Source organism: Halichoerus grypus, chromosome 13, assembly GCF_964656455.1.
Source record: "Halichoerus grypus chromosome 13, mHalGry1.hap1.1, whole genome shotgun sequence".
Lineage (NCBI taxonomy): Eukaryota > Metazoa > Chordata > Mammalia > Carnivora > Phocidae > Halichoerus > Halichoerus grypus.
In genome coordinates this window covers 76,310,623-76,325,133 of record NC_135724.1, presented here as the reverse complement: position 1 = coordinate 76,325,133, position 14,511 = coordinate 76,310,623, and the positions used below count along the sequence as shown (strand labels likewise).

The 14,511-nt window shown below is 45.0% G+C and overlaps 1 protein-coding gene across 1 annotated transcript in view; it reads left to right on the top strand.

Moving 5' to 3' along the window:
- The window catches only part of MYO18B (myosin XVIIIB), a 227,310-nt gene that overhangs the window by 198,421 nt on the left and 14,378 nt on the right, over positions 1-14,511 (top strand). Inside the window, exons 40-41 of the mRNA XM_078060114.1 lie at positions 2,894-2,935; positions 4,292-4,429. Coding sequence (XP_077916240.1) covers positions 2,894-2,935; positions 4,292-4,429 — 180 coding nt within the window. The remainder of the gene's footprint in view (positions 1-2,893; positions 2,936-4,291; positions 4,430-14,511) is intronic.

Genomic DNA, 14,511 nt, shown 5'->3' with positions numbered 1-14,511 from the left:
GGGCAGGGAGCCCATGGATGTGGCCTGTCTAGATCAGCCTTCAGGGCACACAGCAGGGTGGACAGCATGAAGTGGAGAAGGAATGGAGAGAAGACGTCTCGAAGTAAATGCCTCTTTAGTCTGGGTTGAGGGGAGAGTCCTTTCAGAACGGGACAGATTTAAATGCTCACTTCAGCCATGGGGCTCACACACATGGAATCGGCAAGGGTAACTAGTGGTCACGAATGAACACCAGCACGTGTTTTGATTAGTGATCTTCTCCTATAAAGACTTTCCTGGGCTGGGTTCCATTAAAGATTGTTGTTCAGTCAAATGAAGTATGTCAGAGAGAACTTGTTTCCTGCAGAGCTCAAGGCAAGTTGCCTTAGGATTATGAAGATGTTAGGTTGCCTGGACACCCTCTAGGACCTGTGAGCGCAGCCTCTTTTAATCCAGAGTCCTGGAATCCTGGGGTGGGAAATGGGCCTGAAGCACTCCCCCACACAACATGCCCCAAATCCCACCCCTGCTGCAGCCAGGCTTTGCCTATCCTCCCAGCCTGTGGCCGTGAGGAAACTTGTTTCGAGTATAACTAAGCCTCTCTATTATGACACACCATTTACAACTCAATGGCTTGGGCCACAGGTGTCTTCAGGTTTTTTGTTTTTTGTTTTCTTTCAATCAACATTCTAGAAGATTTAACCTTATTCCCTGGAACCCGTCTGCTTCTGAGGTTGCCTTGTCTACCACATCCTTAGCTTCTCTGGCTTCACTGGAACCAGTGTCCTTAGCCTGGGTCCTGTGTACCAGGAGTTCAAGGGAGGGGTTGTCCAGGCCTGAGGTCTAGATGATACCGTGAATTCTCAGGTATTGGGCTAAAGTTTGAGTCAGTGCTTGTTCATTCGGAGAAGCAGAAGTGGAAGTTCTATAGTCTTTATTAAAGATTCTCAGAAATAAGCCCCAGGACTCCTGCTTTAACCACAAGTGCACCCTTTCCAGTGTATATAATCATCAAGTATCTAAGCTGGACCAGGCCTCAGCTCACTGGCCCAAACTCCATTAGTTCACAGATGGGGAAACTGAGATCCCAGGCAGGGAAGGGGGGCGGGGTCAGGCCACCCAGCGAGGCCTCTAGGATTTGGTTGCCTTTTCTCTCCGTCTCTTATTCTATCCACAACCCTTGCCCAGCAGAGCCATAGAAAGACTCAGGACTCTAGCAGGATTAGAGTTTGATCTACTCGTGGACCGCTTCAGTTCACAAAGTGGTGTTTTTAAGTAGTTGGTTAAAAGCTACATCAACACTTTGTATATAGATCCCCAAGTAGATTCAGGGTCACTCACCAAAGACACTTTTGTCCTATTGTGGGTTTTTTTTTTTTTATTGGCACCATAGCAAGTGGTTACAAACTTCATGTCTTAAACCAACACAGATTTTATTATCTTATAGTTCTGTCGATTAGAAGCCCAAGGAGGATCTCCCTGGCCTAATTAAGGTGTCAGAAGGGCTGTGTTCCTTCTGGAGCCTCTAGGGGGAGCATGCATTTCCTTCCCTTTTCCCATTGGTGGAGGGTACTAACACACCTTGGCTTGTGATACTTCTATCATCAGAGCCAGCCCCAGGGACCTAAGGATCTTGGGATCGAGGATTAGGACATTGACATCTCTGGGGGTTGCTATTCTTCCTCTCCTAGGGTCATTCACAAAAGCTGCTCTCGTGACACTGGAGAAGTCACAGCAGACTTTTCTTTAAAAGCCTAGAGAGTAAGTATGTTAGGCTTTGGGGGCCCCCTGATCTTTCTTGCCACTACTCTGCTAGTGTAGAGCAAAAACCGTCATGGGCAAAATGGAAATGAGTCAGTGTGGCTGTGTTTTAATAAAACTTTATTTATAAAAGAAACATCTGTAGGTTGGATTTGGTCAATGACTGAAGTTCATTGAATTCACAAAGCATTGTCTGAGAGAATTTCTGGTCTGGCCTGAGCCCTGGGGCCAAAGGGATGAATAAGACATGTTCTTGGTTCATGAGGGGCTCTTGCGGTCCTGGTGGAGACAGACAGGTGTGAATAGAAGCCCCCAGACTGACTGGCCCTTGAGGGTAGGGACCAAGGAGCCAGAGGTACATCCCTCGGAGAAGCGACCCGGTTTTCTAAGGAAGGAATTTCCCAGATTCCACACAAAGAATAAAGCTGGGAGGCCCTGGCCTGTGAACCCAGGGTTTAAATAGGGTCTCAGATATCTGGGGTCATGGTTTGGCTGTCTACACCCGCACACTGGGCAACCACCTTCTGGTTACGAGCATGAGGTTAATAGCTCTTACAGATCTGGGACTCAGTGCTGCGTGACCTTGAACAAGGGTGCCAGTTTCCTTATTCACTAAATGGACCTAGGCGGGATGGTTAGATGAGATCGCATGGAAAGCGTACTTGTTGAATGAAGGGATCCTCCCTCCAGAATAGCTACTCCTGTAATTAGTCTCGGAGTTTCCCAGAATGCCCTGGAAAGCTGGCCTCCTGCCCTCTTGTCTGATTCACAAGCACTCACAAAGAACATAAAACAAACGCATTTCCATTGACAGTAATGACGCTGTTAATAATAGCAGTACCAGTTGTCCTAAAGCAAGAGCAGTGATAATGGTTGTTGCCTTTTAAGCAACACTATTTATTTGTCAAGAACCATGCCGAGATCTTGATAGGGGTTATCTCGCTTCACAGGAAGCATCTGCTCCACCACTCAGCCCCGTTCGTAACCACATTTTACAAAGGAGCACGGGAGGGTTGGAGAAGGCAAGCGACTTGCCTGAGCTCACACAGCGGCAAAGGAAGTGGGACTCAAACCCAAGTTGGTCTGACACCAAAGACCACATTCTTCCCCTGGTAGCACAAGGATGACAGGCTCTTTCTTGTGTCTCCTTTAGTGTCCAGACAGCAGTGGACTGCAGCAGTGGCAGAAAAGAGACGTAAGTTAACCCCGAGAACGCTGAGCAGTTGACGTTGAAGTCAAGAACCAGCCCTTGGCTCTGTGTCCAGTCTGCAGAGGGAACATCCACACCCCCTTGGAGACTTACTAGCAATGCCCATGATTGCTTGGACTCCATGGTCATAACACATGGCACTGGGGACATGTTATTGAATGGTGCAACTTCTTTTAGACAGAGAGAAGCCCATGACTTATCATGCCACCATCCCCCTCAAATACCTTCAGTGGTTCCCTATTGCCTCAGAGCAGACTTTTTAGACTGACATTTGAGCCCCACACATATCTGACTCTTACCTCCCTCTCTACCTGGGACTCCTACTTTTCATATCATCTGTGCCCTGCCCCTTTCCAACTCCATACCTATGTGTATGCTGTTCCTTCCAGCTCAAATTCCTTTCTCCAGGCCCTGCATGGTCAAGCCTTAACCTTCAAACACATTGTGGCTCAACTATCATTACTTAATGCCTTCCCTTATGTCTCCAAGAAGCAAAGCAATGCTCCTTCCTTATTCTCCTCTACTTTCTGTCCCTTTCTATGGCATTGATAATTTTCTCCTTTATTTTGTGGTTATTTCTATAGATGCATACTCTGCTAAGACAGAGTCTTGAGGATAGGATCAATGTTGGGTTCATGTTTATAGCTCATTCTCATGGTTCCTGGCATAGAGTATTCTATAAACAAGCAAATGAATTTATAGACAGACACAAATATGGATAGATATAGATACAGATATCAATATTGATATAGATATCAATAGATACAGTTGAATGAGTATAAACCTGCAAGTAAAATAATCATTGAGTACCTACATCAATGACAGGCCCACACAAGGCCTAATTTCAGAATTAGGGGACATAAAAGTAAAGTCTATGTCTACAAAGATGTTCTGGTTAAGGCAGGCAAAGAGTTAAGACCTTCACACTTGACATATTTCATGGACATATCATTTGGTATAAAATTCAGTGCCAAATTTTACTCTCAAATCAGAGTTGCCTCAACATCTGTATCAGAGTATTTACCTCCCCAAAGAAGGCCAAAGGTTAGTAGCATGGGCATTGGAATCAGAGAGACCTGGGTTTGCATCCCAACTTCATGACTGACTAAGTGGGTGACCTTGGCAAGAACCAAGTTGGCCTCCTCAAATCCCATTACTCTCATCTATATAATGGGGACGGCACTGGCTTCCATCTCTCAGGGATGCTATTGTGAGCACTGATTGAGGTTATGCATGTATAGCACTCAGCACAAGCCTGGCTTATGCTTAGGGGTGAATATCTAGTTATTGCTGTTACTGTGGTTGTCATCGTGCTGATAGCATCCTGTCTTCTGGTTCTAGAGATAACATCTCCCTCCTCAGCTCCCAGCCAGAAGGCAGTGTGCAGTCCTGGTTGAGCTGTACTCTGTCCCTGGCCACAGATACTATGAGGACCCCTTCTCGACAGTCAGCCAGCAGCAGCCACATCCTCAGCTCCAGGTAAGAGTATGTCCCTGCTGCCTCTGGAATGCCGGTAGCTTGAAGAATCTCATACTTTGAAGGTTGTTGTTCACGTCTTCCATTTTCTCCAGCTAAGGCAAGGTCAAGCATGGCCTTGGACAGTGTGAGCTATGACCCTGCCACTTCTTAGCTGAACGACTTTAGACAGGTCAGTTGTCTTCTCTGAGCCTTCATTTCCTCATCTGTGCAACAGGAAATATAATTCTGTTTACTGCTCTGAACAGTTGAAATGATGAGGCTCTAATGCAGCCCTCCCTAAAGCATGGTTCTCCAGATGATTTTTAAATAGCATGTGGTGAACATTTTTAAAATAACTATGGATTTATTATAGTTGCCTTCTATCTAAAGCAAGTCCTACTTGTCTCCCACTTATAGATTGTTCTGGATTTAAATGTTTCTTTTGTAAACATATTCACTTAGGCATTTCTGTATTTGGGGGTTTTTTTAATGGTGAATCAGTATCGAGACAGTTAGGCTGGATGATTTCTCCCTCAGAGGTTTTAGCTTTGTTCTGAATGTCAAGGTTTTATATTTTCCCCACCACGGAGAGAGATGGATTCAGTTACAGCCTGAGATGAAACTCTTGCAAATCTGTAGGATTGCCAACAATAGGTTCCTCTGACAACCGGGCCTTGGGATCCACTCTTAGTTTAGGATTTAAATCCATCTTCGCTCTTGTTTTTCAGCCAGCTTCGTTTCTCTCAGCTCATTTCATTTTCCTTTTCAAGGGCGGCCCTCTTGTAATTAGGAGCTAATGGCCATAAATCAGAAATTATGGATTAAGCAGATGCGTAATTAAGATGAAATGCACACTGCTTTTGTGATAACAGAAGAACCAATGTGATAAAGAAAAGTCCCAGACTCAAGGGGCAAACTCAGACAACCCCTTCCTGACTTGAAATGTGTTTGCTCTGAAGGGGCGGGGCGTGGAAACATCTCTACAAAAAGAAGGGGGTGGAAGTTCACGCTAACCTTTTGGGCATATTCAGCAAATGGCAAATGTCTGACACATGCCTGCAGATAATCTTAGGCTGAAAAATTTGATGTTGAAAATATCAAAGAGAGACTCCAAGAGTGGGGATGCATTGGGGAGTTAATTAAAGCAAGATTATCTGATTACTGCTCTTAATTAAAAACAAAGACCTGTATGGAGAAAGAGCCACCTCCTCTGTGAACCCCAAAGGATGAGGACTTTTTCTTTCCTGATAAATACATACCCCTGTTTTTCCCCATCAGCCAGTGTAGAAGGCCGCAAAAACAGCACTGGTGGTGGCCATAGCACGATGGGAATGCTCATTAACATAAAATCTGAGTTTCGTAATTAACAATTGGACAGGCATACCTCGCTGTATTGTGTTCACCGTAGTGTACGGACAGAGAGTGCGTTTCTTAAAAATCGGAGGTTTGTCAAGCAAGTCGATCAGTGTCATTTATCCAACAGCATTTGCTCTGTCTTTCTGTGTCACATCTTGGTAATTCTTGCAATATTTCAAACTTTCTCCTTACTATTATATTTGTTATGGTGACCTGTGATCAATGATCTTTGATGGTACTATTGTCATTATTCTGGGGCACCACGGATAACATGTCCATGTAAGACAGTGAACTTAATCCACAAATGTGTGTGTTATGAATGCTCCACTGACCAGCCATTCCCCCGTCTCTCTCCCTCTCCTCCTGCCTCTCTATTCCCTGAGTCATAACAATATTGAAATTAGGCCCATTAATAACCCTACAGTGGCCTCTAAGTGTCCAAGGAAAAGGAAAAGTCACACGCCACTCATTTTAAATCAAAAGCTAGAAACGATTCAGCGTAGTGAGGAAGGCACATTGAAAGCTCAGAGGGGCTAAAACCTGGGCCCCTTGTGCCAAACACTTAGCCACATCGTGGACACAAAGCAAGAGATCTTGAAGGAAATGACAAGTGCTACTCCAGGGAACACATGAATGATAAGGAAAGAAAACAGCCTTCTTGCTGATCTGGAGAAAATATGCGTGGTCTGGATGGAAGGTCAAACCTGGCACAACACTCCCTGAAGCCAGAGCCGAACCCAGAGCAAGGCCCTAACTCCCTTCCATTCTGTGAAGGCTGAATGGTGAGGTGAGGAGGCTGCAGAAGGAATGTCTGAAACTAGCCGAGGTTGGTTCACGAGGTTTAAGGAAAGAAGCCATCTCCATAACACAGAAGTGCAAGGTGAAGCAGCAGGTGCTCGTGTAGAAGCTGCAGCAAGTTCTCCAGAAGACCCAGCTAAGCTCATCCATGAAGGTGGCTACATCAAACAATGATTTTCAGGGTTGATGTAAGAACCTACTATCGGAGGACTTTCATAGCTACAGAGGAAAAGTCAATGCCTGGCTTCAAAGCTTCAAAGGATAGGCTGACTCTCTTGTGAGGGGCTAATGCAGCTGGTGTCTCTGAGTGGAAGCCACTTACCATTCTGAAAATCCTAGGGCCCTGAAGCATGATCCTAAATCTACTCCGCCCGTGCTCTGTAAATGGGATAACAAAGCCTGGGTGACAACACATCTGTTTACATCACAAGTTTACTGAAGATCTTAGGCCCACTGTTGAGACCTGCTGCTCAGAAAAAAAGAGATGCCTTTCAGAATATCGCTGCTCATTGGCAGTGCACCTGGTCATCCAGGAGCTTGGATGGCGTGGAGATGTTCGAGATTAATGTTGTTTTCATGGCTGCTAACACAGCATCCAGTCTGCCGCCCAGGGACCAAGGAGTCATTTCAACTTTCAGGTCTTATTATTTAAGAAATACATTTGAAAGGCTCGAGCTGCCGTAGATAGTGCGTCCTCTGATGGGTCTGGGCAAAGTAAATTGGAAAGCTTCTGGAAAGGGTTAACCATTCTAGATAACGCTAAGAACATTCCTGATTCACGGGAGAGGTCAAAATAGCAATGTTAACAGAGTGTGGAAGAGGTCGACCCAACCTTCGTGGAGGACTTGGAGGGGTTCAAGACTTCGGTGGAGGAAGTAGCTGCAGATGGGGTGGGAACAGCAAGAGAACTAGAATTAGACGTGGAGCCTGAAGATGGGACTGAATTGCTAGAAACTCGTGATAAAACTTGAACCGATGAGGCGTTGCTTCTCGTGGATGAGCAGAGAAAGTGGTGTCTGGAGATGGAATCTACTCCTGGTGAGGATGCTGTGAAGACTGTTGACATGATGACAAAGCGTTCAGAACATTCCATACACTTAGTCGATAAAGCAGCAGCAAGGTTTGAGAGGATGGACTCCAATTTTGAAAGAAGTTCTGCAGTGGGTAAAATGCTATCCCGCACCATCGCCTTACCCTGCTCTTATAGCTGTGCCTCAAGCAGAGTCTGTCCTCGGCATCCCCAGGCACCCTGGCCAGAGCCTAGCCCCCCTACCTTCCTTTTTCCCTTCCAAGTCCTCAGGCTTGGCCCAGCACAGCTCAGAGCAGTGGTGCCTGCACTAAGGACAGTGATGTGGCAGGAGGCAAGGAGGGACCATAAGCTCCTTGTCTATTTTCTTTAAGTCTGCATCCCTGGGGCTGGCACACAGTTGGTGCTCAATAAATGTTTGTTGAGGGGGCGCCTGGGTGGCTCTGTCGGTTAAGCGTCCGATGAGATTTTTGGCTCAGGTCAGGATCTCAGGGTCATGAGATCAAGCCCTGCATTGGGTTTCTGGGTGTGGAGCCTACTTGAGATTCTCTCTCTCCCTCTCCCTCTTCCCCTCCCCCCCCCAACTCGCATGCACACAATCTCTCTCTCAAAAAAAAAAGAAAAATAGTAAATGATTGTTGAGTGAATAACTAACCATGACATCAAGGCGGGAGCAGAAATACTAACCCTACTTGGTCATATCTCAGCACGAACTGTGACTCACAGAGGTCGGTAATTGATCAATGTCCCATAGCAAGTAAGTAGAAGAGCCAGTCTTTGAACCCAGCTTTGAATCCCTCCAAAGCCTGTATTTGTATTTCCTGCACTACCATGGCTCTCTGACATTTATCTGGAGGTGGGGGGAGGAAGTGCAGATCACTCATCTGCAAAATTCACTGGCAAACAACCATTCTTAATATTAAAACTGCATAAGGATTATCATTCAACACTCAGCTTCGATCCAAAAGATGCCTACTGAGTGCTAGATCCCATGGCAGTGAGCCCTGAAATTCTTGAGCACTGTCCTTGGAACATGTTTACAGTTTAGAGATTCAAGAACTTCTGAGTTGGAAAGAACCACTGGGATTAACTGACCCGCTTTGCTCATTATGCAGATGGGGAACACAGAGGTCTATAGAGGGAAGTATCTTACCCAAATTTATAGTAAAGTCTGGGCTTAGAGCTCAGGTGCCTTCCAGCTCTTTGTAACTGCACAAGTAATCTATAAATTCTTCCTCCCTTCAAGAATTTAAAATAGAACAGAAAAGGCTAAAATCTTGTTTTTTTTTTAGAGAGAGAGAGAGTGCACACACATGCGGGTGGGGTGGGGGTGAGGGGCAGAGAGGGAGGGAGAGAGAATCTTAAGCAGGCTCCACGACCAGCACAGAGCCTGACACAGGGCTCAGTCTCACCACCCTGAGATCATGACCTGAGCAGAAATCAAGAGCCGGTCGCTTTACCGACTGAGTCACCCAGGTGTCCCTAAAGCTAAAATCCTCTTAACCATGCCCCCAATCTCAGCTCCCTTCCCAACCACCTTCAGTTCGGTGCTCCCCCTTCCACATCTTTCTCTGTGGATTTTTAAACATATACGTACCCATGACAAATATAGAACATATTTGTGGGCTTTTAAAAGACATAAATGATACGACGCTCTATGATGTACCTTATGCGTTACATAAATTCTTACTATGTGCTTCTTTCCCTCTACAATATATTTCGGCAATCTTTCCTTATCAGTACGCCTACGCCAGTCTCATTTTTTTCCAGTCCTGCAAAAGATCTTCAAGTCATGCCACAGTTTCCTTCATTAAAGTCTTCTTTTTTCTCTTTCAGCTGTTTTCCGGGTATTTGCTCTAAGCCTATAAGCCCTTAAACACACACACACACACACACACACACACACACACATTCTTATACATGTGGGCAAATGATTCGGTGAGTCCAAGGGCGTTTGCATGTTAAATTTGACTGGTTACTAGCAGATCATCCCAGTGTCCTTTCTGCTAGGAGACTGGACAGTAGGAGAGGACAGCACACCCGTATCCCCAGCCGCATGCTACCTGGCACCTCATAGAGCTCAATAAATGAGTCTCTTGGACGTTTCGAATTTGACGGAGAAAGGTCACTTTAAAAACAGAAGAGAGAGACAAAGCAGTCTTCCACCAAAAAAATAAAAGCATTCCCTGCATTACTTATAAGGGGCCGTCAACCCAAGAGAAATACACCTAAAGCCTTATGATTTACAGTCCAGGAACCATGCAGCTGCTGCTGATAAATGCAAGAGCTTCTGGAAATGGAGACACTAAATTACCTTCGTGGCCCCCAGAGAGGAAATTTATGGGCTTGGTGGTGGCACTCATACTTGGCTTAGGAATCTCTCTTAACCTCTGGCTGCAAGTGGTGCCAGGGCCGTCCAGGGACGGGTGTGCTCACCTTGGCCCCCGCCATGTGCCTGACCTCTCCTGGCTCTGACCTTGCTGGAAGAGTGTGAAAGTGGGGGGGCCTCTCCCCACCTCCTTCTTATCTTCACAGTATGTCAGGCTTTCCCTACTTCACTCTAGACCCTCCTCCTCACCCTGAAGCCCACTGAGGTCTTCCTTTTCCTGCCCTTTGGAGCCAGGCTTCTCCAAAGTGGGGCTCCACACGCACCATCTGCTCTCACACGCCTCCCATTTCTGCCACCCAGGGCCTGGCCCTCACCACGCATTGCAACTTTCCTCACTATTCAGCGGCTTCCAAAGGGACAAATCGGGGGACGTTCTCCAGTATTGATCTTTTTCTGGACTGAGAAGTTGGCAAACTGTTGAACACTTCTCTGTTCACTCAGCCTCATAGAGTTTCTGCTCCTTGGAGCTCCTCAAACTTCTCTTTTCTGGTCTTTTCCTTCCCAACCCCAGCCCCCAAATATGGGGGGTCATGGGGTAATGCCCTCACCTGGCTGTTTTGCTCTCTACCGGATCGCAGATGATTTGTGATTTTATTCCCCTACTGTAAGTGGGCAACCCCCACATCTAGACCTCCAGCTCTTATGTCCCCCCAGGTTTTAAATGGAGACATTGTATTTAATCCCTGCACTGAGAAGATGACCTCTCCCTGGTGTCTTAACCCAGCATATCCAGGAGGCATCTCCTGCCTCCCTGTCCGCTCTGTGTTATCAGTATCATTTGGTAGTTCTCTCATTCATAAAGCCGCCCAAACTGGGTCTTCTCAGACTACCATCCCCTCTCCTTCATCCTCATATTCAACAGATCCCTAGATCTTATTTATTCTTCCCCCCAACCCCCCAACACTCTTTGCTCTCTCTGCTTCTCTCCATCCTCACTGCCAACACCTGTAAGTCAGGCTACCGTCATTTCTGTCCTTGATGTTGACAAAGAGCTTCCAGTACCATCCTCCCTTGGTCCATCCTCTACACTTCAGCCAATATGATCCCTTTAAAGTGAAAGTCTGGCTGCAGTAGCTTCCCCTTTCCTACCACAGGAGTCAGCAGACTCTTGCCTACAGGCCAAATCTGGCCCTCGATCTGTTTTTGTAAATAAAGTTTTATTGGAACCCAGCCATGCCCACTTTTTTGTTTTTGATTTTATGTATTGTTTATGATTGTTTCTGCACCGTGATGACAGAACTGAGCAGTTGCAACAGAGACCAGATGGCCTCTAGGCCAAAAATTATTGCCATCTGCCCTTTACAGGAAAACTTTGGTGATCTCTGCCCTCCAGGATAGAACAGGGTGGAATTCAAGCACATTAGCAGGCTTACAGTGCCCTATGTGATTTGGCTTTTACCTGCCTTTCTGGTCTCATTCCCTCCACCCAGGGATTCAAAAATGATCATGGGGATTTGATCCCTCAGCAGCCTCTCTGCCCTACTGTTTTCTACATTAGCTTTTTTCTGAGGTAGGAAGATGGCGGCCCAGATCTTCCAGCTCATGCCTGTACCACTCAGAGTCCAAAAGTAAAGAGGACTTCTCTCTTCTAAACAGTTCCACAAAAATGCTGAGCTTGACTTTCATTGGCCCAAAGGGAGTCACATGTCTATTCTGAACCAGTCAGAATGGATAAGGGGAATGAAGGAATCTCTTACCATAGGCTCAAGTTGGTGTTCTCACCTGGTTCTGGGAGATATTCCCGCCCAAACCACAGGAACACTGGGGGAGGAAGGGTTTCCCCAAAAGATAAGGGGGTGCCTTACCTGAAGCAGAATAATAGTGAGTAGATAAAAAACAAATAAACAAAGCAAATGCTTTCCACCAAGGGGAAGGTTGAATTATGGAAGTGGACAAAATTATGCAGACAGAGTCGAGGGATGGGGGGCATGGAGAAGGGAAAGGAAAGGACAGTAAGAAAAGAGAAAACGTATTCATGTGTTTAAGGTCCTCACTGAGTAGCCTTGGGAAGCCCAAATAAAATTGTGTGTGTCCTGGTCAGAGACTTTATTTATCCCTAAATTTCAATGACCAATCTATCACCACATAATTAGTGATGCTGTGATTTGAATTTATTACCAAACATGGCTCTCCACTGTTGCTATTGGACTTGTACCATATTGCAATGTGAGCATGGAGATTATTGTATAAATTATTCTCACTCACATAATCATCGTGATTTTAATTACTGTGTAATCTTCGCTAATTACTGTTGTATGTATCATTTGCTTTGGTGCCGAATTAACACAACCGCTGTTCGTTTGGCTAAACGATGGCATTACAACTTTTCCTTTTACTGGGGGAAAATTTGCTTTCTGTAAACATTTGCAGCCCCATACTCTCGGCTTGCTGTTCTTGGTTTAAAAAAGAACAAGATTTAGACATCAACTTCCTTTTGCCCCCGTTGATTTTTATGTGGGACGAGGCTGGCTTGAATTAGTAAAAAGGTCTAAATTACAGGGTATTGTTTTTAAAATAAAGTTGTATTCCTTTCAAGAAAGTGCAATTAGTCTACTACAGAAGCGAAGGCAAGGATGGGTCACATGAGACCTGCTTAAATGATTAGATAAGATGTGTTTGTAATTAGTTCATTAATTATGTAAATGTGAATGGATGGTACAGGTCGTTCTCAAAGTAGGTTAAGCATTCACTAGTAATCTTATTTCAATAGTACATTTATTTACTGGTCTCTGCATTCTTAGAACCGGAGCTTAGGATCATTTTAATCCACCCTGAAGATACTTAATGAACAGGCCTCTCATGAATATGGTTTTATGTCTTCCTGGGACAAAGGGGTGCTATTCAGTTTTCTCAGTCTTAAGAAGATTAGTAGAAACTGAAAGCATGGAAATGTCAGTGCAAACACATTTACCACAGACCCCAGGCCTGAGCAAGTGGAACCAGAAGTCTGGCTCTGTCCAAGATTCAGCCTTGGAGCCAACATGACTCTTGGACAGGCTTCCATGGGAAGGAGGGCTGTTTTCTACCTAAAACTCCAGGCCTTGGATGGTAGATCTGCGGATCTCTCAGGAATTTTGAGGCTCATCTAATTTAGCAGCAAGTTTGTGTAAAAACCATTTGGATTAAATGTTGATGGTTTAGGACATTCTTTTAGAATCTCTGGTTCTCTGGTTGAGCTCTATTTTGATGAAGTAGACCTATCACTGAAATACACATCCAGGAAAGTGCATCTTTATGAAATTTTCAAAAATTGGTCCTACTTATGTAATTACTACCAAAAGCAAAACCAGATCATCGCAGGTGCCCCTAAAACCTTTTTGCCCCTGTTCAGGTCATGACCTCGCTCCTTCCTCGAAGGTAACCACCATCCTGACTTCCAATGCTATGAATTAGATATGACTTTTTTTTTAAATTCTGTGTAAGAGGAAGTATCCAGTAGTATTCTTTGGCATCCGTCTTCTTTCTTTTAATATTATGTGGGGTATTTTTAAAAATTTATTTGTTGTATTTGAAAGAGAGAGAGAGAGAGAGCATGAGCACGAGGGGCAGAGGGAGCAGGAGAGAGATTCCCAAGCAGACGCCTCACTGGACTTGGAGATCACGACCTGAGCTGAAACCAAGAGTCAGATGCTTTACCGACTGCACCACCCAGGCACCCCTTTTAATATTATGTTTATGAGCTTCATTCACATTGTTGCATTTAGGGGTAATTCCCTTGTTTTCTTTGCTCTATAGTCCATAACTGTGGTTTTCAACTGGGGGCAATTTTGCACCCCCCTCTCTGCCAGGAGATAGTTGATAATGTCTGGAGATATTTTTGGTCAGCATAACAGAGATAGACCAGGATGCTGCTATACATCCTACAGGACTGGCCCCACAGAATTATCTGGTCCAAAATGTCAGTTATGTCACCATTGAGAAAACCTGGTCTATAATGCTCCATTGTAGGAATATATAATAATGATTTATTCATTCTGTTAATAAGAGACATTTTCGGTTGTTTCTAGTTTTTTTAAGATTTGTTTGAGAGAGAGAAAGAGAGAGAGAGAGAGAGAGAGAACAGGGGAGTGGGGGCAGGGGCAGAGGGAGAGAATCTTCAAGCAGACTCCTCAATGAATGCAGAGCCCAAAGCGGGGCTCGATCTCACAACCTATGAAATCATGACCTGAGCCAAAATCACGAGTCAGATGCTTAACCGACTGAGCCACCCAGGCGCCCCTAGGTTGTTTCTAGTTTAACACTATTATGGATGGCACTACTGTGGGCCATCTTGTACACATCTTTTGTTGCATGGATTTAGATTTCTGTTGGGTGTATGCCCAGGAGTAAAATTGCTGGGCCATAGGTGTATTTTCAACTTTAATAAATATTGTCAAGACGGTGGTACCAATTTACATTCTCACCAGCGGTGAATGGGGGTTCCAGTTGCTCTGCATTTTTGCTAACACTTGGTTTTGTCATTTTTTTTTTTAAATGTTAGCTATTCTGGTGGCTATTGGTAGGGTCACATTTTTGGTTTTAACTTGCACATTC